The following is a 22,912-nucleotide window of genomic DNA, read 5'->3' as shown; positions in this document are numbered from 1 at the left end:
TATATATATACAGCTCCAGAGCACTAGCTGCAGTACCACCAGACAGAGGAACAGATTCTTCCAGATCTGATGAAGCATTATAGCTCTGTTGCTTCATGCACATCAGACTTACACACACCTGTTTTACTTGCACAAGCCTTTGGAGAGTGTTTGCACAATTGCTACCTTGTGCACAATACTAGTCTAGTTTATTCTAGTTGGTTTACTGTTTGGTTTAGTTGTTACTAATGTAGTTTCCTGTCATTAACCCCCACTACCTTTACGGAATTTCAAACCATGTACCATTGAAATTTGTTCTTAGATAAGGAATAGCAGTTAGTTACTGCAGATAAGATAAATATCTACTCCACAGAAACCCACTTCAAAAGTCTGATCTATTGCTGTAATTTGTTTAAAGGAATCCATCTGGAATTTGTTGTCATCGTAGACTAAAGATAGCCCTTCCTTGACCGCTGCGTTGCTCCTCATATTACAACTGTGTATTTTAGGTGTGTGTGTGTGTGTGTGTGTGTGTGTGTGTGTGTGTGTGTGTGTGTGTGTGTGTGTGTGTGTTTTGGATCTTCTGGCTGTAGCCGAGGGCCTGGATGTCTCGTCTTCCTTAGATTTAGTTAGCAGCTGAGCTAGTGTCCAGGTGATGGGGTTGATGAGTTTTATGTATTCATATAAGCATTTCATATCTCACTGGTCTTATTTTAGTTATATTTTTGTTTTTTTTAGTCATATTTCAGTCTCTGGTGAGCTTTTATTTGTCACATTTAAGGTGATCTGGTCCCTCTAACAGCAGTGCAATGGCCTGTCCAGAGGATGTGGTTGAGCATTTGGTCGTGAGCTCAGCTGCACAGAACCTCGACCGAAGGCGCTTCTCACGAGACCTCCACAATCTGAGTCCAGATGAGTTAGACGGCCTCATATCAGCTGGTGGTGAGGCAACACGCATTTAAATTAGGCTTAGTGGTTCATTGAGAAATTTAGTCAACATTTTCCTTAAACTGTGTTGCAGAGGGTCGTTCGTTCCTCATGGTTCATTACCTCCCTGAAATTAGAGATGAAGGTGTACCTTACCTGATGCCGGGTGTTCCTATTACATGCAGAGTGGACAACACAGAGAAGTACACCACCAGCTCCAAGGTACAGCTGCTTTTGAATGTAAATAAAGTGTTTTTGTGGAGTTGTTATTTTTAAGTGTATCACAAGTAGTACCAGCATTATCACATGAAAAAAGTGTGTGAAAATGCTGTTTTTTGCTGTTTATCATATGAACCCACTTAGGACTAAATCCAACCATGGACGTAGTTTTTTTTTGGGGGGAGGGGGGGGGGGCACATGTCCCCCCCCCTCCCCCCCCCCCACACACACTTTTTCCCAAAGTCGATTTTTGTCCCTTGCACTTTTTACCGTTCAAAGGCAATATTACGCTATATCAAATAGACACTGGTTGAGCACTAGGACCAAGCGGAAAACAACCGCTTGTGTTGAAGCCTGTTTCCCTTTAGAATGTCCTTAAGCTCATCTATTGGCTCTGCTGCTAGTGTGTGATTGGCCGTTCCTGCCACCCATGTACTTTACAGTTCTGCTTTCCTGACATTGCATAAAAGAGCTTCTAGGCTGTAGTTTCATAAATATATTTAATATACTTACTGTAAAGATCCCCCCCCCCCTATGCTGGTTGTGTCCCCCCACATCTAAAGTCAAAACTATGCCCATGATTCCAACTATAGCTAAAAAAATCCTCAGACTCTGCTGTAATGAGTTCTGTCACAATGCAGCATCCATCTGTACATCTTCTGTACATTCATTCTGTGTCTCTTTTTTCAACTCGTATTTCTTGGTTCTTTTTAAAGGGACTGTAAGGAAGTTTGAAGTTTTTATGCTCGCGATCACCACTCAGGCCTAATGCGTAACTGCAGCTTCAAAAGTAAGCTCGTGCATGAGGTGTGCATGCTGTACGTGCACACTCCTTAACAAAAATAACAGCGGAGACAGTCCGGTGTGTGTGTGTGTGTGTGTGTGTGTGTGTGTGTGTGTGTGTGTGTGTGTGTGTGTGTGTGTGTGTGTGTGTGTGTGTGTGTGTGTGTGTGTGTGTGTGTGTGTGTGTGGCCCAGAGGACAGGAGAACACGCAGCTAATTAATTAAATAATTTGGTTCGGTACCTTTCTCTTCAGCACAGTCGACAAAGGTTTATGATGGGTCAGTCCTCCTGCATGCTCAGATCATTCCCTTCCCTTGCATGAAAAATTGTTCCAAAATGAAAGTTGAACCCACATAGTTTTTATCCGTGAATTCAATGCCTTTTGGCGAGTCTCAAATAAAAATGTGGGTGTCTTATTACTGTAAAAAAAATTATCATTAATGTAAAAAAGAAACTCCAAATAACAAATTATTTTCACACCCAGAATTGAACCCAGGTCTTCAGTGTGAGAGTCAGACATCTTACTAGGTGAGCTAAAGCGCCAGTAACCTTCAATGTATCTGTAACATTTATATCCTTAATAACAGCTGAAACAACGTCAATCCAAAGAACAGTTCGGAGCGAAAATGGCTATTTTGTTGCTAATTTGCAGGAAATATCTAGAAGAAAGTTCTACAGAAAGTAGCTAAGGGTCCTCAGAAATGTAGCTAGGTTCATCACTAGGCGTTAGGAACAGCGACAAAGTCGCTGAGTTGGCACTACCTCACTCTCTGCTGCTAAAGCTACGGATAGCAAATGCTACGGGCGATGCCTGAGCGTGAACGCTCATGAAGCAGCCTGCTCGACCCGAGCAGCTCTCTTTTTCTGTGATTTTACAGAAAAACAGGCAATCACAGTAAAAATGCCAGGGCTCATTCTACAGGACCAGGGCATTGCAGGAGAATGTATGAAGAAGAAATTTATTATTTCTATACATGTTTTAACTGTCAAACTCCCTTATAGTCCCTTTAAACAGAGAAGAAAAGCTTTCCTTTACCTAATTAGCTAACGTTTCGGCCACTTCCTGTAGCCATTATCAGAGCTGTGACGATGGAAAAAGGAAGTGACACCATCAGCATCATCACAGCTCTGATGATGGCTACAGGAAGTAGCCGAAACGTTAGCTAATAAGGTAAAGGAAAACTTTTCTTCTCTGTGTTTAAAAAGAACCAAGAAATACAAGCTTCCATCTGTGCACTATTCCTGAAACCTCTGTGACAAATCATTTCCTAGCTATAAGCTTTGGTAATGCTACGTACAATAGGTATTCTTATGTTATTCAGTGAGAAACTAAAGTTGCTGCACATACATGTATATGAACAGCTTTAACAGTTTTACATAACTTTGCATGTCCTGGTATCCGAATGCTCAGATTATTATCATCCCTCCCCCTTAAAACAGCCTACCTGGTAGTCAAAGTTAAGTTTATGATGGATGTTTTACGTAAAACTGACTGCTAGTGATCATCGGTTTATCAATGGCTCGGTGCAGGTGAAAAAACAAACCACCAAAAAAAAAAAGAGTTATTTTGTTTTTAAAGAGTAAGTAACCCCTTCCCGAGTCCTTATCCACTCATACAAGCTGTTTGAAAAATGCAACAAGTGCTGCTGCCTGGCAGGCCGAGAGGGCGGAGCCATTAGTACACACACACACAAGCTCACAATTGCATTGTGACATCATATGGTACCAACTGATGTCATATCATATCTTAGCCAATAACGATGGTAGATTTAATTTCAAATGCAGAGTTTATACCTGAAGAGGGAAGTTTTAGGCAGAATTTTTTAATTTTAACTAAGGTGCACCAAAGTACAAAATTATTGACTGCATGTGTCTTCAGCATGATTAGACACTCATTTTTATAGTTTATCGGCAAAAAAAAAGTTGATTTGGGGGTGATTTGCTCTTTAAGTGAGTAAGATGTGATGCGAGTTCATCACATTGGACTTCTTAGTATTTATGTTTTAGAATTTTTGGCATTAGTAGCCAACTAACATGTACGTTTTAATAAAACCCCTCCCAGGTCCGCGTAGGAACCTTGTACTCAATCCATCTAACACATGGCCACTTCCACTGGACCATGAAGAGGAAATACAAACACTTCCAGGAGCTGCACAGAGACCTTTACAAGCACAAAATGATGCTTCACTTGATGCCTCTTGGAAGGTCAGTTGGTCATTCAAATCAGCTTCACACTTCCAGGGATGTCCATATGAGATCTGCTTTGAGCTTTTGATGTCAGATTGTTCGAGAAAATATTACTTTGAATATTCAAATTGTTTCTTTTAAAGGTTTGCAAAGGATAGGCAGCTGCTGAGGAACATGTCAGAGGAAATGCCGAGCCTACACGGCACAGAACGGACCAGAACTGCCTCCAGCAAAGGGGTAATCAGGATTTTAGAAGTCTCTAAGAAGTTTTACTACTAGTATTGCTATTGTTGTTGTTATTACACACATACACACCTCAAATTACTCATAAAATAAGGGATGATTACATTTTCATAAGATTTCTTCATTTTTTTCTCAAAAATTGGACTTAAATATGAAGATTGATATAAAAACAAACCTTCCTCTTTGCTTTATTTTTTAGGAGATAACACCATACACACAGCCTATCTTACCCAATATCTGTCATAATACTGTTTTTAATGTAGAAGTACCTCGAGGAGTACCTGAACGGGCTGCTGGAGAATGCATTCTGCAGAAATGACAAGAGCATGGTAAAATCCGAAAATACAAATAAAACTTCTTTATTGAGTATTTATGCATGAAAAATAAATTCTCTTTTGTTGTTGTTTACAGCTGGAATTCCTCTCTGTCAGTCCTCTCTCCTTTGTCACTGATCTGGGACCTAAAGGCTTGTAAGCTATAAACCTTTGATGGATGTTTGTGAATTAAACCAGCAAACACCAGGGGTGGCCTATTTGTAAATTAAAAATATAGGTTCAATAAACAACTGTCACGATGGGGGGGGGAGGGGTGGGGGGGGGTTAGGACATATATGTATAGGTCGATGGTTAGGACCCAAGCTGCAGAATACCAGACGACACGAGGCAGGAGCGATTTGTAAAAGTAAAATCCCTTTTATTAGGATGGGGAACAAAACAAATCCGAAAAGGCAGGAAGCCAAACCTGATATCTTAACTGCAAGACAAAAACCAAAAGCTCACTCATGAGCAGAGACCTAGAGACCTAGTGGGGGGACAAAGCACGCTGACAAACATCAATGAACTGACAAAAAATTGAGAAGCAGACAGGGTTATATACACAGGGACTGGGTGATTGGGAGACGAGGAGCAGGTGTGTGAGGAGAGAGAACTGAGGGGAGACTGGTGAGATCAATTAACTAAATGGGAAGGGAAAACCAAGCAGAGGGGATAAACCCTAACCTATGAATCTCCAAATAAATAAACCTAAAAGACTAAGGGCACAGGAGAATCAAAGGATAAACTAGAACTGCAAGCAGTTATCAACGGGTTCCAAGCCCCCAGCGCCAGTCGCCCACCCGCCCCGCCCTCAACTTCGCCAGTCCTCACGCGGTCCCGCCCCAAAAACACGTTCTCCCGCCGGCGTCCCGTCAGCTCACTTCAACCGGCGCAACGAAAGTAACACTCAGGATACGTCATTAAACCTGCAAAGCCTATACACATATCTTTCAGAGGCATGGCTGACTTCTCAACCGTGATTACAATGGAATTCCACTGTTTCCTTATTAAAGAACGTGAAGATTTAATGAGTGAGATTATCAAACAATGATCTATACATCAACAGAATATTACAAATAACATAAATACTTGATAATGTCTTTAGATTTAAAAGATTTTCAACAAAAACTACGAGTTTCATTTTGTGACTTACTGACCAAATGTTTTAAAAAATCATGAAAAATACATAAATCATCCTAAAATTACCAAAATATTCTCACATGGCAGTGTTAACATGCGGAATAATATGATGTTGTTTTTAAATCAGTAGACTCAAAGCTTTTTTGAAGAAAAATTGGGAAATATAACTATAAAGGTCACAACAAAAATTCAAATATTCATAAAAAAATAGTGCTACTTTCTAAAATTAGGAGAAAAATCTCAGATCACCATAGGTACATGTGGAATGTTGTAAATGGCTTATATTTACTGTATACCTAAAAAAAACTTTCTAACAAAAATTAATTACGTTGTTGTCCAACTATACAGAAAAACTGGTAAAAAGTTAAAAATTCATTAAAAATCTATGCTTTTGTACAGAAATCTCAAAATATTCCCAGGTTGCCTCTGTGATGTGAGAATTCTTCTTATATTTTTGTTGGGGTCATAAATGTAAAACTGTACTTACAATAAAATAATATTTGCATTAGTGGCTGTAGACAAAAATATGTCCTACAATTAAACACAAGGGGGAGCTCAAATCAATACGACATTTTTTTTTTTCATAAACCACTTAAGAGTGAACTTTGTGGCAAATTACAAGAAGATTGTGAGAACAGAATTTGCGCTACAATTGCTAGCCTAAAAATGTATTTTCGTAAATATAAAGCGCAAACCTCTTCATGGAGCTGCGGCTTTCGTGACATAAGCTCTAGCCAATCCAGTTGACACAATCTGGAAATCTTAGCCTCTTACATGCAAATTGTGATTTTTAGGGAATTTTTCAAATTTGAAATTTTAAATGATCATAAACCACGCCCACTTTGATCAATCATTACCATATTGATAATGTAGTCTTAAGACTCTATAGTGATGACAACCACTAAGTTTCGTGCAGATCCATTTAGCTGGTTCAGCAATATAATTTCTTCCCAGTTATAGCGCCCCCTATTGTTTAATCAAGGTGAAAACCAGGACATACACTTGAATTGACCTTAGGTATGATTGTTATGAACAGCTTTGAAAAATGTCAAAGTCTTTTGAAGTTACGCTAAAAAAACTTTTTCATTCCCAAAAAATTATTTTAAAAAATCATATTAAAAAAAATAAGCAAATTATCCAAAATCCCTTCACATCTTTTGGTCAGCCGCTCCTCCTCTCTTGTCAGGGAAAGTTGTGATGTGATTGAGTTTGACGGCCGGGAGGAGTTAACGAAAGTACGTTGGACTTACTATGCAAATTTCTACTAATTTGCATAAGTTTAAAACTGTTTTTAAAATACTCATCTAAATTTGACTGACTCAATGAACACACTGGATGAGATCATTTGTTTTTTTACGAAAGAAATGGGGAGAACCATGCCAAAAATATTTTTGGGGTACCACAGCGCCACCTATTGGACAAAATTCAAAAAAATTTCTGTGATTGTAGATGTCACTATGACTGATATGAATTGTAATTTTCTGTATAGAATATGTATTTTTCATGAGTAAAAGGGCGTAAATTTTTAAAGCCTATAAGCCACGCCCACTTTTTAATCATTTTCAAAATATAGCTTAAAGAGCCAGTCACCCCTTACAAGAAGCGTACTTCACTCCCACTTCATGTTTGAAAAATGCAACAAATGCTGTTGCCTAGCAGACCGAGAGGGTGGAGCCACTAACAAATACACACACTCATGACATTGTGACATCATAATGTACCAGTTTACATCATAGCATACCTCTTAGCCAATAGCGGTGGCAGATTTAAATTCAAATGCAGTGCAGAGTTTTACCTGACAACGGCACAACACTGCCAGTTTCAGGCAGAAAATTTAAATTTTTACTAAAATGCACTAAAGTGCAAAACTATTGACTACACGTGTCTACAACACGATTAGACAAGCATTTATATAGTTTATCAGGAAAAAATAATTGATTTGGGGGTGACTTGCTCTTTAAGGGTCCGATGATTAACATATATGCCAAGTTCTGTGGAAATCCATCAAGCCGTTTAGCTGAAACAAACTTTTTGACTCTTTAGCGCCCCCTATTGGTGAATCCAAACAAAATGGGGTAGGTAGGGCTTACCGCTCATACTTAGTAAAGGTCTAGAGTCTCATCAATTTATCTTGAGAAATGGTCAAGATATCATCAATTACCACATGTGCTAGCTAGCGCACTGATTTTGACATGGTGTCATTAGCCCAATTTTCAATATTTCTGCATTTTTCTTCACCACAACAACTTACCTTAGTCCATAGATCACATGTACGAAGTTTGAAGTTGATTCGACGAAAAATGACGAATAGGTGATTAAAAGTAAGTTTTGCGTTTTTTGCGATCTAGCAAAAAATCTAGTTAGGCGGAAATGGGCGTGGCCAATACAAACTACGTGCAGAATTATCCAAGGATCATGTACATATAAAGTTTTTGACTGTAGGACCTATGGTTTGGGAGCTAGTAGCTGAAACGTGTTGACCTCCGCAATAGCGCCACCTAGGTGACGCGGGGTCCAAATTTTCAAATCTGAGTAGCGGTCAGGATTTTCTATCAGACTGCCATGTCAGATTTTCCCTGGCAATTTCAGGCTCTTGCGCCCATATAGTTTTAGCGGAGAAGAATAATGAATAATAAATAATAATGAAAAATCCGTAGAAAAACAATAGGGTTCCCTGCCCTTTGGGCTTGGAACCCTAATAACTAATGACCTGAGGAGTGAGGGACACCTGGAGGGGTTGGGGAACATAAGGAGCAATGAGGGGGGATGCAGACAAGGAGACACACGAGGAACACAAGGAGACACATAAGGGGAATCTAGAGAGGGATGGAGAACACAAGGAGACACATGAGGGAGACGCAGAACGCAGACCATGACAACAACAAACTCTTCTGTGTTGTAGAAAGCTCACCTCTATAGATCCGGGTCATCACTTTTAGGCTCATAGTGCTGTTTTTGTGGATGTGTTTCAGGGAGGGGCCGATCATGAAGAGGTCAGGAGGTCACCATATCCAAGGACTGAACTGCTTCGGCCACCACCAGTTCTGTTTCCGCTGGTCACACCGCTGGCTAGTGGTGAAAGACTCTTTCCTGTTGTACATGAGCCAAGACTATGACATCATCAACTTTGTGCTGCTGTTTGACCCAGAGTTCAAAGTCCAAGTGGGCCGTTTATACACTGGCACAGAGTATGGAGTTTGCATTAAGAACTCAACACGGTAAGTCTGTTTTGTGCACATTTCAATGTCTACTTTAAACTTTTAGTAAATTCCTGGCCTGTGTGGTTTTGTTTAGTGATCTGATAATTAAGTGCAGCAGTTATAGACAAAGTCACTGGTGGAGCCACGAAATCAACCGGCTGGCAGAACTATGCGACTTTCTCAAAAAGCAGCGCTTTGAAGGGTTTGCTCCACCACGGGAGAACGCTCTGACTAAATGGTCAGTTTAATCACTTGCTACGAATTCCAAACAGCTTCCAGTGTTAGCCCTGTTGGACTTTGGTTTATCGTTTAAGGTATGTGAATGGAAGCGGCTACTTCAGTGACCTGGCTGATGCTCTGGAACAAGCCAAGGAGGAGATTTTCATCACTGATTGGTGGTAAGTGCCAGGAGCCAGTTTGATGTAATTTTAACAGTAAATTATTTTAGCTTCTTAAAAAGTGGTTTTCCACAAGTTATTTAATTGATTATACCATTTCCATCAGGCTCAGTCCAGAGGTGTTCCTAAAGAGGCCGGCAACTAATAACTACTGGAGGCTGGATGAGATCCTGAAACGAAAAGCAGTAGGGATTCCCTCTGTTTTGACACAATTTAGGAATATCATAGAAGTTCTCTTTAAAACAAGCTTACATTTTTTTAACCTTTTTTTTTTGCAGGAGCAAGGGGTCAAAGTCTGTGTCATGCTGTACAAAGAGGTGGAGATGGCGCTTGGTATCAACAGCGACTACAGCAAGAGGAGTCTCATGAATATGCATCCAAACATCAAGGTCTGCGACCTCTCTGCTGGACATTATTTACTAGGAGTGTAACGGTATATTTATTCAGTTTCAGATATTTTGGTACAGATCATTCAGGTTCAGTTTGGAACAAAAGCCTGCCGAGTTCCCACATGGACGTTTAAATGTGTTGCACTTTATCCAGCAACACAATTGGCTGTGTCCAGAAGTCAGCGTCTTTCGAAGGACCCAACCAACCTAGCAAGCGTAGGCTGGTGTAGGTACCAGACACTGGGTCCTTTGTTACCCGGGAACACCGGCAGTGAACGGATGTGAAGGTGGATAGTCTTACCTATGTACTATCGCATAGCAACCTTGATGAAAAGAAAAAAATGTTTTTGCCACTTTGTTTCCTCATTGTACCAAAAATGAATCAAATTGTGACATTAAACCAAGGTGCGTATCAAACCGGGATTACAGGCGTTCTCTTACACCCCTAGAATTTGTAGAGGGCATGGTAAAAATGTCCAAAAAGGAAAAGAATCTCTTTTTTTTGTGCTTGACTGTTTTGTTTCTTGTGATTCCATCAGGTGATGCGACATCCTGACCACGTGTCATCAGTTGTGGTTTTTTGGGCACACCACGAAAAGATGGTGGCCATTGATCAAACTGTAGCCTTTGTAGGGGGCATCGATCTGGCATTTGGGAGGTGGGATGACAGTCAGTACCGCCTATCGGACTTGGGTTTAACAGAAGAGTCGAACCATGTAAAAACGAGTCAGAAAGTAAGGAAGCATATCGTTTGAGATTTTTGTCTTGGTGCTCACAACTCTTTGTGCTTTTAGCCTCAGATTTTAGTGGGTTTGCTTTGTTAACCAGGGTAACGGTGTGACTGAGGGTCCAAAATCAGATAATCCAACAAAACAAGATCCAGCTCATCTGGATGGTAACACTAAACTGTGGCTTGGCAAAGATTACAGCAACTTTATCTACAAAGACTGGACCAACCTGGACAAGCCATTTGAAGGTACTTAACTCGGTACTGTAAGCAACACACGTAAACACACTGAGTCTGAACACTAGGATGGAAGGATTTTTGTGTTTCTTGTTTTTTTTTAGATAACATTGACCGTACTAAGATTCCTCGCATCCCGTGGCGTGACCTGTCTGCAGCTGTTCATGGCAGAGCTGCCAGGGATGTGGCTCGACACTTCATCCAGCGTTGGAACTATGCCAAGGTAACTTCCAAGGACTTCTAGTTAGAAAGGTTCTGCATAAATGTCTAAATAGGCTCAAGTCCACTTTATTGTATCATTAGATGCCTATCTATTTCAAGAATGAGTCATTAGTGCTGTGCTGAAATATGATTTTTTAAATACATCTACAGTTTCAGAATAAAGGCAAGGTCAAAAACTAGAACATTTCTGACCAATCAGAGGCACCAAAAGTATTCACATTCATTACTCAGAAGTGCAGATACTAGGGTTTAAAAAGAATTCTGTTGAAGTATCAATTCAAGCTATTTAAATCAGTGAAAGTAAAAAAAGTACTGGTACTTAAAGTACAAAAGTAAAAGTAATGTAAGTAAAAAAGTACCATTAAGGACAAAAGCTGAAGCCACACCAAAGCGCTAGCACACTTTGCAAGAACATTTTTACTAAAGACCATAATAACTATAATGATGTATAATAATGTTAAAGGTGGAGTGGGTGATTTTGGATAATGTTATTCAGAAAGCTACATTTTGAAAACGCACAGGTCAAAGGTCAAAGTTCCAGCCCCCTTTTTTCAGGCTCCCCACACTAAGCCATGTTTCCATAATACAGGAACGCTTAATGATCATTCCCAAGGATTCACGCGCTGTCCGGCACACAGCTTAGATTCCTAAACAGTTTCCACCAGTTTTAGGCACCTAACGTCTAATATAATGTACCTACACAACCATACAACAATTTAGTGTGCTAGTCTATCCATCTAGTGTGGGGGTCACATATAACCCTCCAGGTCATTGGAGGGCTTCCTGACAGGGTTGCGGAAGGCGCTTTATAAATAAAGCTTTGATTGATTGATTGATTGATTGATTGATAACGCAACACAAGTGATATTCACACACTATTACTGATTGTCGCAGTGGGTCTTTCTCCACATGTGTCCAGTCCCATGGATATCTCTTACTCCCTTCTGCTGGTCTCTGCTGATATACTGTATATAGAGAAGGCTGATCAGCACCTTTCCTCCACCCACCTGCTGCTGCTTGGGCCACTGCACCTCCCTCCCTCTACCCTGCAGCCGTGCTCCACCCAGCAGGCCCGGCACTAACTTTGCTTTTGTTCAGCTGCTCCGAGCTGAGCAGGGAATGTGTGATTTTTGCACATAGAGACCAGTTTGATGAAAGGATCAGGATCTAATCATTAAAAATGAGACATTTACAATGATTGGATGAGGTTATTCTAAGATTGCACATTTCAGAGGTGATTAAAATTATTTACATTTTGACTAAACCTTTAATTTACTGGTTGGCATCGAGGATTCAATTCAATTCAATTCAAGTTTATTTATATAGCGCCAAATCACGACATGAGTCGTCTCAAGGCACTTCACATAATAAACATTCCAATTCACAGTTCATTAAGCCAATCAGAAATAATGTTTCCTATATAAGGAACCCAGCAAATTGCATCAAGTCACTGACTAGTGTCAGTGACTATACAGCAATCCTCATACTAAGCAAGCATGCAGCGACAGTGGAGAGGAAAACTCCCTTTTAACAGGAAGAAACCTCCAGAGAATCCTGGCTCAGTATAAGCAGCCATCCTCCACGGCTCACTGGGGATGTGAAGTGCAGCTCAAGTAATATGGCAAAAAACGCTCCCACTAAATTTGGAATATACTAGACTATATATTCAGTCTTATGTTCATCCAACATGTGACTCCTGAGAAAGGTTTTTAGACAGTTTACCTGACGAAGCTGCATAGCCACGTTCATCAGATGAGAGAGGTAGAAAGGAATGAGGTGGAGCGCCTATCTTAATCTTTATTTGTTCTTCACATTCTGTGTACTGCACCTGTCCTCAGGGTCAAACCAAACAAAAAAGCCATCTTTAGTTCGTGGAACCATGTTAATATCTGGGTTTTCCTGTTTCACACGCAGAACAGCAATTCAGTGGATGTAGCTCATTTTTATCAGAACACCCTTTATTTGTTATTTATAAAAAGGTCCTAGTTTGGATGCTGCAGTTTTAAACTTAGCAATAGATAAAACTCTTCTAAACTGTGCATCTCTTTTAAAAATCAACACGATTCCAGTTTCCTCTGTGCTGTTAATGAAAACAACTATGACTTGTAATCTAAATCCCTCAGATTATTTGTCACAATACAGACAATACACTTCACGTGCATCTGTAAATAACTACACTTATAGAGTTACAGAAAATTTTAGATTTAAAAAAGTTTTCGTATTTTGTCTTAAAATATACGAAAACATCAAAACCTTCAGGTTAATGTAGAACATTTTAGTTTATACAGGACTACCTGTTTCAGTTGCAGTGACACCATTCCTCCATTTGTTTTTCTCCTCCTCCTGCCTGAACCACCTCAACTGGCTTCTCTCAACTTGGAGGAGCAGCGGGTCTACTCAGAGCTTCTCCCGGATGACCGAGCCTCTCACCCTATCTCTAAGGGAGAGCACAGCCCTGTAGAAAAAACTTTTTCCACTGCTTCTATCCATGATCTTGTTCTTTTGGTCACTACCCAAAGCTTGTGGCCATAGATGAGGGTAGGAACGTAGATGACCAGTAAATCAAGAGCGTTGCCTTCTGGCTCAGTTCAGACCGGTACAATGCCCGCATCACTGCAGATGCTGCACAAATTCACCTCCATCTTTCCCTTACTCGTGAACACAATCACAAGACACTTAAACTGCTCCACTTGGGGCAGGACCTTATTCCTGAGAAGGCATTCCACCCTTTTCCGACTTCCAAAGGCATTTTCAGTGCAGTTGTGCGTCCAGGAATCAGCAAAGATCATGTCAGCTAGTGGAAGCTAGCTGTTAGCATTAGCACTCCACCACACCGCAGAACTCCTCCACACTTGTGTTATTTGTGGAGATAATAAAACATCAGTGTTGCAGTGGTGGAATCATGCTGCTATTATCTAGTCCAAGGCAAGATGTCGTCTAAAGCTCAGCTCTTATGTGGTTCATTCCTGAAAATGGTGCACTAGAGCTTTGTTTCCCCAGGGTACAACTTAAAAGGCATTCATTCCTAGTAGAGACCACTGTAAATGTATTGATTAAACAAGTGTTCCACACCTTTAATTCTTATTATTTTTGAAATAATTGGTCACTCTTGAGTTTGAAAATGTACCTATTAAACTATTCTCATTCAAATGCCAGCTGTTGAAACATTTCAAATTTCGAGTTTTAATCAATGTTCAAAGATTAAAGTTTTCTGCTGTTTAGCATTTTTTGCCCATTCTCCACCTATATTCTGAGCTTTATTACACTTGTTGGTGATTTTTGCTTCTAAATCTTTAAATACATTCCGCTCATTTTGACAGTTTAGCTTAGTTTCAGCTTCACTTCAGCTATTCAGCAGCTTCAGCAATCAGCTACCAAATTTAGCATATGCTGCTAATTTCACAGTTCAGCTAAATGTAAAGACTAAACTGTTAAACTTGTCCAACTGAAATAACAGGTGTTTAGACATTTTAGCTGTCCAGATTTTTATACAATGTTCACAGATTTCAGTTTTTTTGCTATTCATGATTATTTTTCTCCATTCTTCACTTACTTTTTGTGCTTTATTTGCTTGTTAGTGATTTTTGCTTCTACATCTTTCAACACGTTCAGCTCATTTTGACAGTTTTGCTTACTTTCAGCTTCAGTTCAGCTATTAAGCTGATTCAGCTAACAGTTTAAGCTATCCAGCATTCAAACAGCATTTCTGCAAGAAATGCAATTTATCTAGTTTATAGTTAATTGGATTTAATTTTTCTTGCATATTTTTCTGAACAAATAACAAAATAGTTATTTTTCTTGGTAATTTTGATGAAGTAATTATTAACTATGACTAATTACTTCTAAAAAGTAAACATTCCCAACACTGCACAGATCATTCATGGACTCATCCACCTTGGCTCTGACTGCAGAGGGTTGTGTTGATAAATTATATTGTTCGCAAATCATAAATAATAATGTAAAGACCCCCAATCCTACCTTTTCCCAGCATGACTCTCACATTTATCTGGATGTTTTTTGTCTTTGTTTAATTTTTTTAAATGACAAGCTGAAAATAAAAATAAGAGTAATAGGCTTTTTCTTTTATTTAAGGAGTAGAAAGAATAGATAATTGCATTAGAAGCCGAGAAGTAGAAGTAAAAAGTCAGCTAATAGATAAAAGGAGTGAAAAATAATAAAAGTATCTTAATCCCATCTTAGTTTTTTTATACTGGCAGAAACAGAAAATTAACTGCTCAGTAACAATAAGGGTGCTCCATATGCACTGGCACCCTTAATAAAACATTTAATGAACGTTACTAAATAGAACAAAAATCAAAAGTTAATAAAATGTTTGTGTTGTGCTAACTTGAATAAACATATGCTGTTTTCTTCTGTAGGTTAAAAAAATCAAGTACAAAGATGACTTCTACCCTTACCTCCTTCCCAAGTCTCATTCTACAGCCGACTCACTGCCGTTCACTGTGCCTGGCTCCAAGAAAGCCAGAGTTCAGGTATTTAATCACACGCCTGGTGCTAAATTTAGATAGTGGCTTCTGTAGCTTCATTTTGCTCTCAGAATAAGCATTGTAACGCCAGGAATATTAATAACAAACACAATAAATGTAAACTCTACAATTAGCAATGAAACTTTAATGATTTTATTATTTGTGCAAATTTTTGAGTACATGTAACTTATATGTAATGTTAGCGATGTACAGTGCTTAATTTGTAAATCAAACGTTACCGGAACGCAAATACTGACGTCAAAACAAAGTTCACTAAAGGCAAAACAGATGCCGGAACACGCACGGGGGGGGGGGCGGCAAAGCGCTGCAGACACCCACCACCCCAGAGAGCGCTACAGCACCACCGCACCTTTGGCCCCAGAGGCAAAATGGACCTAGACGGACCAGCAAAGGTGGAGCAGAAAAGGAGAGATTGAAAAAGAAGAAAGCTCTGGCCACAGATGCATGTCCAGGCTGGCCTGTATGTGGTCATGTTGGGAGAACCGGTTTAAGGTGGAGTTTTTGGGCCAGTTTAATTATCGTGCAGCATGCAATGCTGGGCACGTGGGGTGGGTTGGGGAGGGAGAAACAGCGGCTGTCAGCAACAGATCATGATGATCAGGTTCTGATGATCAGATCATCAGACTCATCCTTTAGGGACAGAGAGCAGTGCATTGGACCGGTACCAGCACCGCCGCCACTTCTAAATATAACCTTTCAGCATGCCAACACTTTTTCTAGGGTACAGTGCATACCGGTGAATTTTCCAGGTATTCATTAGTCGAAATCTCAGAGATTTTTGAAAAGATACCTGTGTGTCCTCAAACATCAGTCATCCACAGTCTGGCACGAGCTCCATGAAGGGCCGCATTTTGCACAAAAGGCGCATCACTGCCGCGAGGCGCGCCGCGCGTCACCATCAGCTCAGGCAGAGGAGAGAAATTAAAACCGGTTCCCCACACCGTACACATTCCTGCAGTGACTGACAGCAGCATCAGCTGACCAACCAGCGGTTGAACGCTCTGACAGGCAGGTACATCCATGGAGGAGAAACGGTTTCTAAACGGAAATATGGATCGTGAGCAAACACAAGACATAAAATGAGCATGCTTCACTTGGAATTTTGTGGCCATGAACATCCAGCTGATCCAGACAGATGAGATGATAATTCTGACCTGGACTGATCTGGATTAGATTTCACATCAGCCCTGATAATCATTTATGCCATTTCTTGTTTAAAGCATAAACCTTCACCTCTGGCCTTAAAAAGCCTTTAAACCCCTAGTGTTATTATTGGTGTTTAAATGAATATTATGAGGTAGTTAAAAATAAAGATACAATTCTTAAAATCTTGCTTCATTCCTTGTGAATTTAGCTTTCATGCGCTACAGTTTTTACAGATTTAGTTTTGCATAATTCTTAAAGCAGAAATCTTGAGCTTTTTCTCACAGGGCACCATCTAGAGGTGCTGAAGTGTATTTGAGCTTAAGCCCCTCTGACCTCCGGGGTTATGGCTGGAAGCAACCCCTCTTGTTCGTGAGCGAGCACCTCTAGCTGGGAAACAGATCTAAAATTGTTTTACAATTATTACTCTCATATTGTACTACTAATTCATACTAACAGTATATTTCAGTGCGTGATATATAATTATTCACACACACACACAAAGTCTTTTAACGACTTACTTGTCCATGAGAAACGTCGCCAACGTCATCAGTCTAGGTACTTCCGCTAACGCGTGCACGCTCTGTGATTAACACGTCTATGTGAGTGAATGTCTAGCGCTATTGGCTAATGTTGAACAGCTGTCAGTTTAAATTACATAGGGCTCTATGGGATGAGGGGCAGGCTTAGCATTAAAAAAAGGCATATTGCTGACATATCAGTACAGGGTCGATATTTATTAAAAATCATACATTATTCTTGAAAGGAGGAAACCCTGGATTGTTGCTTTAAGCAGAACATAAAATCAAATAGAGGTCTCCCAATATTTTATTTACAAAGTTAAATGGTTTGACCTGAAAGCAAGAAAGCAAGAAAGAAAGAGAAACGTATAAAAATAAAGATTAAAAAGTGTAAGGAAAGTGAAAGAGAAAATGAATAAGAAAGAGTGGATCCGGGGAAAGGTGTTTGGAGTTTAATGTAAAAGATTTGAAATCCTTAGTTAAGTTGGGTTCTTTTGCAGGTTTTTAAACGACTGTTTAACAAACAGATGCATGTTTCACATTAGTGCTTTATATAAAAGCCTGTGGGTTTTGTCACAGTGCATTTAATAATTATTTTAGCATTTTCAACTCAACATTTTGCTTCATTCTGTTTTATTTTAGCTTTCCCTGCTGAAAAAAAAGAACAGCATATGTTGTGTTTTGGATGCAGGTATGCTGATCCAGCATGCAATGCTAGTCCAGCATGGGATGCTGTTAATGGGATTCTGGACCAGCATGCTAGACCAGCATCCCATCCTGGACCACCAAGCTGGACTAGAAACATGTTGTTGTTGTTTTTTTCAGCAGGGCACACGTTTTCAAATAAAGCCTGCTCTGCTTGAAGTCTGCATTTCACTGAGGATGGCATCACTGCTTCATCAGTGATCAGTGAACGAAGAAAGCAGCAGAAATGGGTTTTACACCAGATAAATTCTGACGTAAACCAGGAGCGTCCTTCACAGCAGATCAGTCGCGCCTCTGGGACGACACATAAAACTACAAGAGGCGTCGCTTCATGACTATATTACAGAACCCAGAAAGGATCATTATGAAACAAGATGTATTCTCTTTTCTTTTATCATAGAAGTTGTGTGACATTTGTGTAGACAAGCCACTTGGCAGATGGTGGAACAAAGGTAACGCCTGTAAAACAAAACAGCATGCTACTTATTCAACAAAGCCAGTAGAAACACTACAAAGGAACACAAAGTACAAGTGAAATGTATAGAGTTTGTTTCAGGCTTCATGGGATCTGTGGTCCAGATTGTGACAACAACCGGCTTAGCCACTCCTAGTTTACGTTACTGTAATGCCAGAGTTGGGTATGAATGATGACAGGCTTCTTGGGCGGCGGCCTGTAACTGGAAGCCTTATTTGGAATCATGGCTGCCTCGTCCAGGTTTCAGGTGATGTCACAGACTGTGTTAGAGCTGGAGCAAATATGTGTAAAGGTGAGGTTTAGCTTGGATAATCTCAGTCAGATTAAATTATTATAAATTATTAAAATGCTATGCTGCTGATTGTAGTGCTCAGAAACACCTGGAAGCTGCCGTGCATTCAGCGAAGACTAGTTAAGAAACATTTGCTGCTTGTTTCCTCAGGTGCTGCGCTCTGCACATACGTGGTCAGCAGGAACATGTGAAAGCTCTATCTTGAACACTTACATACACATCATCAAGAACAGCGAGCATTACATCTACATCGAGGTAATGCAGAAGACCTTCTCAGTGATCTCATCTATCCTGGACATCCTAATGACACAATCCTGTGGTTACCTTCTGTAATATTTAATTATGATGTGTAATTTATATGTTCGTGTTGCTAAAGGATTATTGGACCTAATTATTAGGTTTCATGACTGAATGTTTCCCTTGTTGTGTAAAACACACTGAGCCACCTTCTGCCTTCTCTCTGTCCTCAGAACCAGTTCTTCATCAGCTGTACCGAGGGGACAACCGTCAAAAACGGGATCGGAAAAGCAGTTGTGGATCGAATCCTGCGAGCCCACAGGTGGGGTTGGTTTGTAGGAGATGTCATCTTATTCATTAGCTGTTTGCACATTTGAACGTTTGGTAGCAGCGTGCAATTCTGAACAAAGGATGGAGGGATCTTCATAGAAATGTTGATTAGCTCTGTAGCACATTTACATCTTTGATCAACTGGTATATTTGAATTTTTAAGATATTGAACACTGATTCATGTTTAACTCACACATGAGGATTGTGTTTATTCAGAGAGCAGAAGAAATTCAGAGTGTTTGTGGTGATCCCTTTGCTTCCTGGTTTCGAGGGAGACATTAGCTCAGGAGGTGGAAACGCCATCCAAGCTATTCTGCACTACACCTACAGGTAAGCCCCCCCTCCCAACTGTCATTCAGCCCACAGAACAGAAATACCACCAGATAAAAGTGACTGGTTGTGTTAAAATGTTGACCATAAGTTTCATAAATACATTTTTGAGATATGTGACAAATGAACTGATTATCTGGGGGGTAGCTAACAAATTCTCATGCACATATGTTCTATATCAGTCTCTTTCGGAGTATTTCTCTTATCCGATGGCACCATCTAGTGGCTGACAAGCATATCACACAAATAATGTTTCTTTTCCGTGTTTTTAAGATGGCGACTTCATATTTGTTGTTTATGTCCTTCTGTAGCCGACAAACAGCTAAAACATGTTGTTTTACAAGTATTATTCTCATGTCATGTTGCGTTCTCATATATTTATATTTAAATAAATTTATTTATTGTTCGTGAAAAGTTCATCAACTCTGCATCAGCCGAGATACTCCTTAAATTTGAAGCCTGTAAGCGGTAGTCTAACGCTATTGGTTAGTTCTGGTCGGCCTTCAGTTTCTGATTGTATGGAGCTCTGCGGGGCAGGGGGTGTGCTTAGCAAAAAAAAAACATTTTAATAGGATGAATTGCTTACATTATATCACAGTACATGATGAGACAATCACTTTTACGGATTAGTGAAAAATTATATATAAATTTTGAAAAGGGAAAACTCCGGAAAGATACTTGAAATGATTTAGTCACCAGTTTTGTAATCATTTCTGAAGTTGAGATTTATTGTTATGTTGTTGCCCCGGCTAGTGTAAATTGCCTAACTGTAATATTTTTTTGTACAAGTACGATGTGCCGCGGACAGAACTCCATCTTGTCTAAGCTCAGCGAGGGTGAGTTTTTGGCTTTGTTTTAATTCAGAAATCCACATCACTGTTCAGACTTTGTTTTTATATTGGTCATAGATGGAGTTACTGCTTCAAGTGTGCCTTTATAGGGAGCCTAAGTAACACCCACCTACTTCAGGACTGCGGGTTCCTGGAAGAATGAAAAAATGAGTGCAAGTCAATGGGGCTAAAAACGCTATTTTCTAATTCCACTTGTTATGTGCCATGAATTTCACATATGATGTGCATGAATTTTAAAAACGCATTTTGATGCCAAGAATGCGTTTATTTTCAAACGGAGGGAAATGTTACTTAAGGATTTGTGTGAAAATAAGTGACATCATCAAACCAGACACAGAAAACTGAGAGAAAATGGCTGTAAGTTAAGCAAACTTTAAATCCTTCCTTCAGGAGAGAAGAACCACCATAAATCTGGCCATGTGGTAAGTAGCAGCTTTGCTAGTGGAGAAGAGATTCTGTGGTGATGTCATATATGCGATGTACCGATGTCTGCTTTGCAGTCGTGCTAATTACGAACTTTTACAAGCTGATAAATCTCAAAGTGTCGGGCATGGTTCATTTAAATTTAAATACAACATATGTGTGATCCAGGGCGTAAGGCAAAGCGGATTAGAAAATAGTTTTTGTTGTGCTTTTCACTTGCATTCATTATTTTCGTTCTTTCAGGGACCCATGAGCCAATCAGAGAGGGAGGAGACTTAGGCTCCCTTTTTAACTTCTCTGTTCGTGTTTTCCCACAAATCTACCATCCACTGAGAATATTTTCATTCTTATCTGCCCCTCAGTCGAGGACCGGTGGACGGAGTACATCTCTTTCTGTGGACTCAGAAAACACTCCCAGCTCTGCGAGTCGCTCGTCACAGAGCTGATCTACGTTCACAGCAAGACGCTGATAGCTGATGATCGCTGCTACCTCATCGGTGAGTCACTGACTACAAGCTCATTTAAGGAGTTGTCACTGACATCCAAGATAAAGCAGGCCAGACTTTTCATTCCACAGATACTGAAAGCGTTGAGGCAGATAGCATGCCATATAATCTACTTAAAGTTTTGTAGCACTCTATGAGTAAATAAAACAAAAAGTTACTGTGGAAACTGCATTTGTTGGCAATATAGAAGCGTATCAGTCAAGATGTAACATGATTTTGTCTTTACTGGGTTTGTTAAACATTATCAAAAGTCACTTTTTTCGTCAGAAGAGTGTGTAACTTTAAAAAAAAACACCCTCCTAACAAATTCCAGATGAACAAAAAGTAAAAAAAAAAAATGTAATGACTTTTAAAATGTCCTTGATGCACTTTCCTGCGGTGCTCCAGGATCAGCCAACATCAATGATCGTAGCATGCTGGGCGACAGAGATAGTGAGCTGGCCGTGCTCGTGGAGGATGAAGAGAGAGTTCCGTCGGTCATGGGAGGACAGGAGTACGAAGCAGGACCGCTCACACTCGCTCTACGTAAAGAGTGCTTCAGGTCAGGTTTAACACCGTACTCCTCAAATAACAGTCTGATGAAGATCACAGACAGTTATGACAGTTTATTTTCTTGATGGATGAATAAATGCAGAATATGAAAATATGTGTTGATAGAAGCATTCTGTTGTTTGAGTGCAGTGTTCTTTACCTGTATTTGTTTGTTTGTTTGTTTTTCCTCTGCTGCTGCAGTGTTCTTGTTGGAGCATCTTCAGACCCCAGCATCAACATAGATGATCCAATCAGTGACAATTTCTTCTTCTTGGTCTGGAATGAAACTGCTAAAATGAACACGACTATTTATGACAAGGTAGAAATGAAGTCAAACTTCTCAGTCATCATCATCATTGTTCCTCTCACGTGCATTTCCTTCTTTTGCCTCTACTGTTTTGTGGTTTTGCTCATGCTGCAGGTCTTCAGATGCCTTCCCTGCAACAGTGTCCACAGCATGCTGCACCTGAAGGACTACTCCTGCCAGGAACGCCTCTGCAACACAGACCCAGAGCAGGCAGTAGAAGAGCTGAAGGGGATTCGAGGGTTGCTGGTTCACTTCCCTCTGAAGTTCTTGTGCGAGGAAAACCTCCAGCCTCCAAAGAACACCAAAGAAGGCCTGGCTCCCTCAGAGCTGTGGACTTGATCACATTTGTGCCCAGATTTAACCTCTACGAGTCAACCTAACACCCAGCATTGCACAAGGCCTTAAAACTAGCATACATTTAATCTGGACAGATTAGCCTAAATCCTGATAAAATAAGTAAAGGTTGACCAATAATCTGTTTAGACAATAGCTAAAGATGCTGGTGAGTTTATTGCATCCCAACTTCTGCAGGGCTAATCCTCATACAAGGCCTTTCTAAATGTATGTATGAATCAGGAGAGGAAAGGAAGCATCTCCCATGGTCTGGGAACACCGTGTGCATTTATTGGTGCAGGATTTTTGGTTGGTGGGTGGCTCTGTCTATTTCTCGCTCACGCTCTCTCTGTCTCCCTCTGAGGCTTCACCTCTCACTGCAGCGCCTGAAAACCTGTCAGAACATTTGTGGTTGTTATGGTGACGGTTATAAAGAGGTGACTGGATTGTAGCT

At 40.1% G+C, this 22,912-nt stretch overlaps 1 protein-coding gene across 2 annotated transcripts in view; it reads left to right on the top strand.

Annotated features, from left to right (window-relative positions):
* pld2 (phospholipase D2) overlaps positions 1-22,696 on the top strand; it is a 31,367-nt gene extending 8,671 nt beyond the window's left edge. Inside the window, exons 2-24 of one of the 2 annotated variants that reach the window (XM_054730586.2) lie at positions 782-921; positions 1,001-1,128; positions 3,972-4,114; positions 4,240-4,333; positions 4,603-4,668; positions 4,751-4,809; positions 8,766-9,011; positions 9,088-9,231; positions 9,308-9,391; positions 9,498-9,576; positions 9,670-9,780; positions 10,320-10,514; positions 10,609-10,756; positions 10,849-10,967; positions 15,346-15,459; positions 18,761-18,865; positions 19,081-19,169; positions 19,394-19,507; positions 20,297-20,343; positions 21,144-21,278; positions 21,675-21,828; positions 22,020-22,137; positions 22,240-22,696. In XM_054730586.2, coding sequence (XP_054586561.2) covers positions 789-921; positions 1,001-1,128; positions 3,972-4,114; positions 4,240-4,333; positions 4,603-4,668; positions 4,751-4,809; positions 8,766-9,011; positions 9,088-9,231; positions 9,308-9,391; positions 9,498-9,576; positions 9,670-9,780; positions 10,320-10,514; positions 10,609-10,756; positions 10,849-10,967; positions 15,346-15,459; positions 18,761-18,865; positions 19,081-19,169; positions 19,394-19,507; positions 20,297-20,343; positions 21,144-21,278; positions 21,675-21,828; positions 22,020-22,137; positions 22,240-22,464 — 2,850 coding nt within the window. In that variant the 5' untranslated portion in view covers positions 782-788 and the 3' untranslated portion in view covers positions 22,465-22,696. Of the gene's footprint in view, positions 1-760; positions 922-1,000; positions 1,129-3,971; positions 4,115-4,239; positions 4,334-4,602; positions 4,669-4,750; positions 4,810-8,765; positions 9,012-9,087; positions 9,232-9,307; positions 9,392-9,497; positions 9,577-9,669; positions 9,781-10,319; positions 10,515-10,608; positions 10,757-10,848; positions 10,968-15,345; positions 15,460-18,760; positions 18,866-19,080; positions 19,170-19,393; positions 19,508-20,296; positions 20,344-21,143; positions 21,279-21,674; positions 21,829-22,019; positions 22,138-22,239 lie in introns of both variants that reach the window. The other variant, XM_054730585.2, reaches the window with a different exon arrangement.
* Positions 22,697-22,912: the final 216 nt, after the last annotated feature.

The sequence above is a fragment of the Nothobranchius furzeri genome, chromosome 10 (assembly GCF_043380555.1).
Source record: "Nothobranchius furzeri strain GRZ-AD chromosome 10, NfurGRZ-RIMD1, whole genome shotgun sequence".
Classification (NCBI taxonomy): Eukaryota; Metazoa; Chordata; class Actinopteri; order Cyprinodontiformes; family Nothobranchiidae; genus Nothobranchius; species Nothobranchius furzeri.
This window is presented reverse-complemented; position numbering and strand designations above follow the sequence as displayed.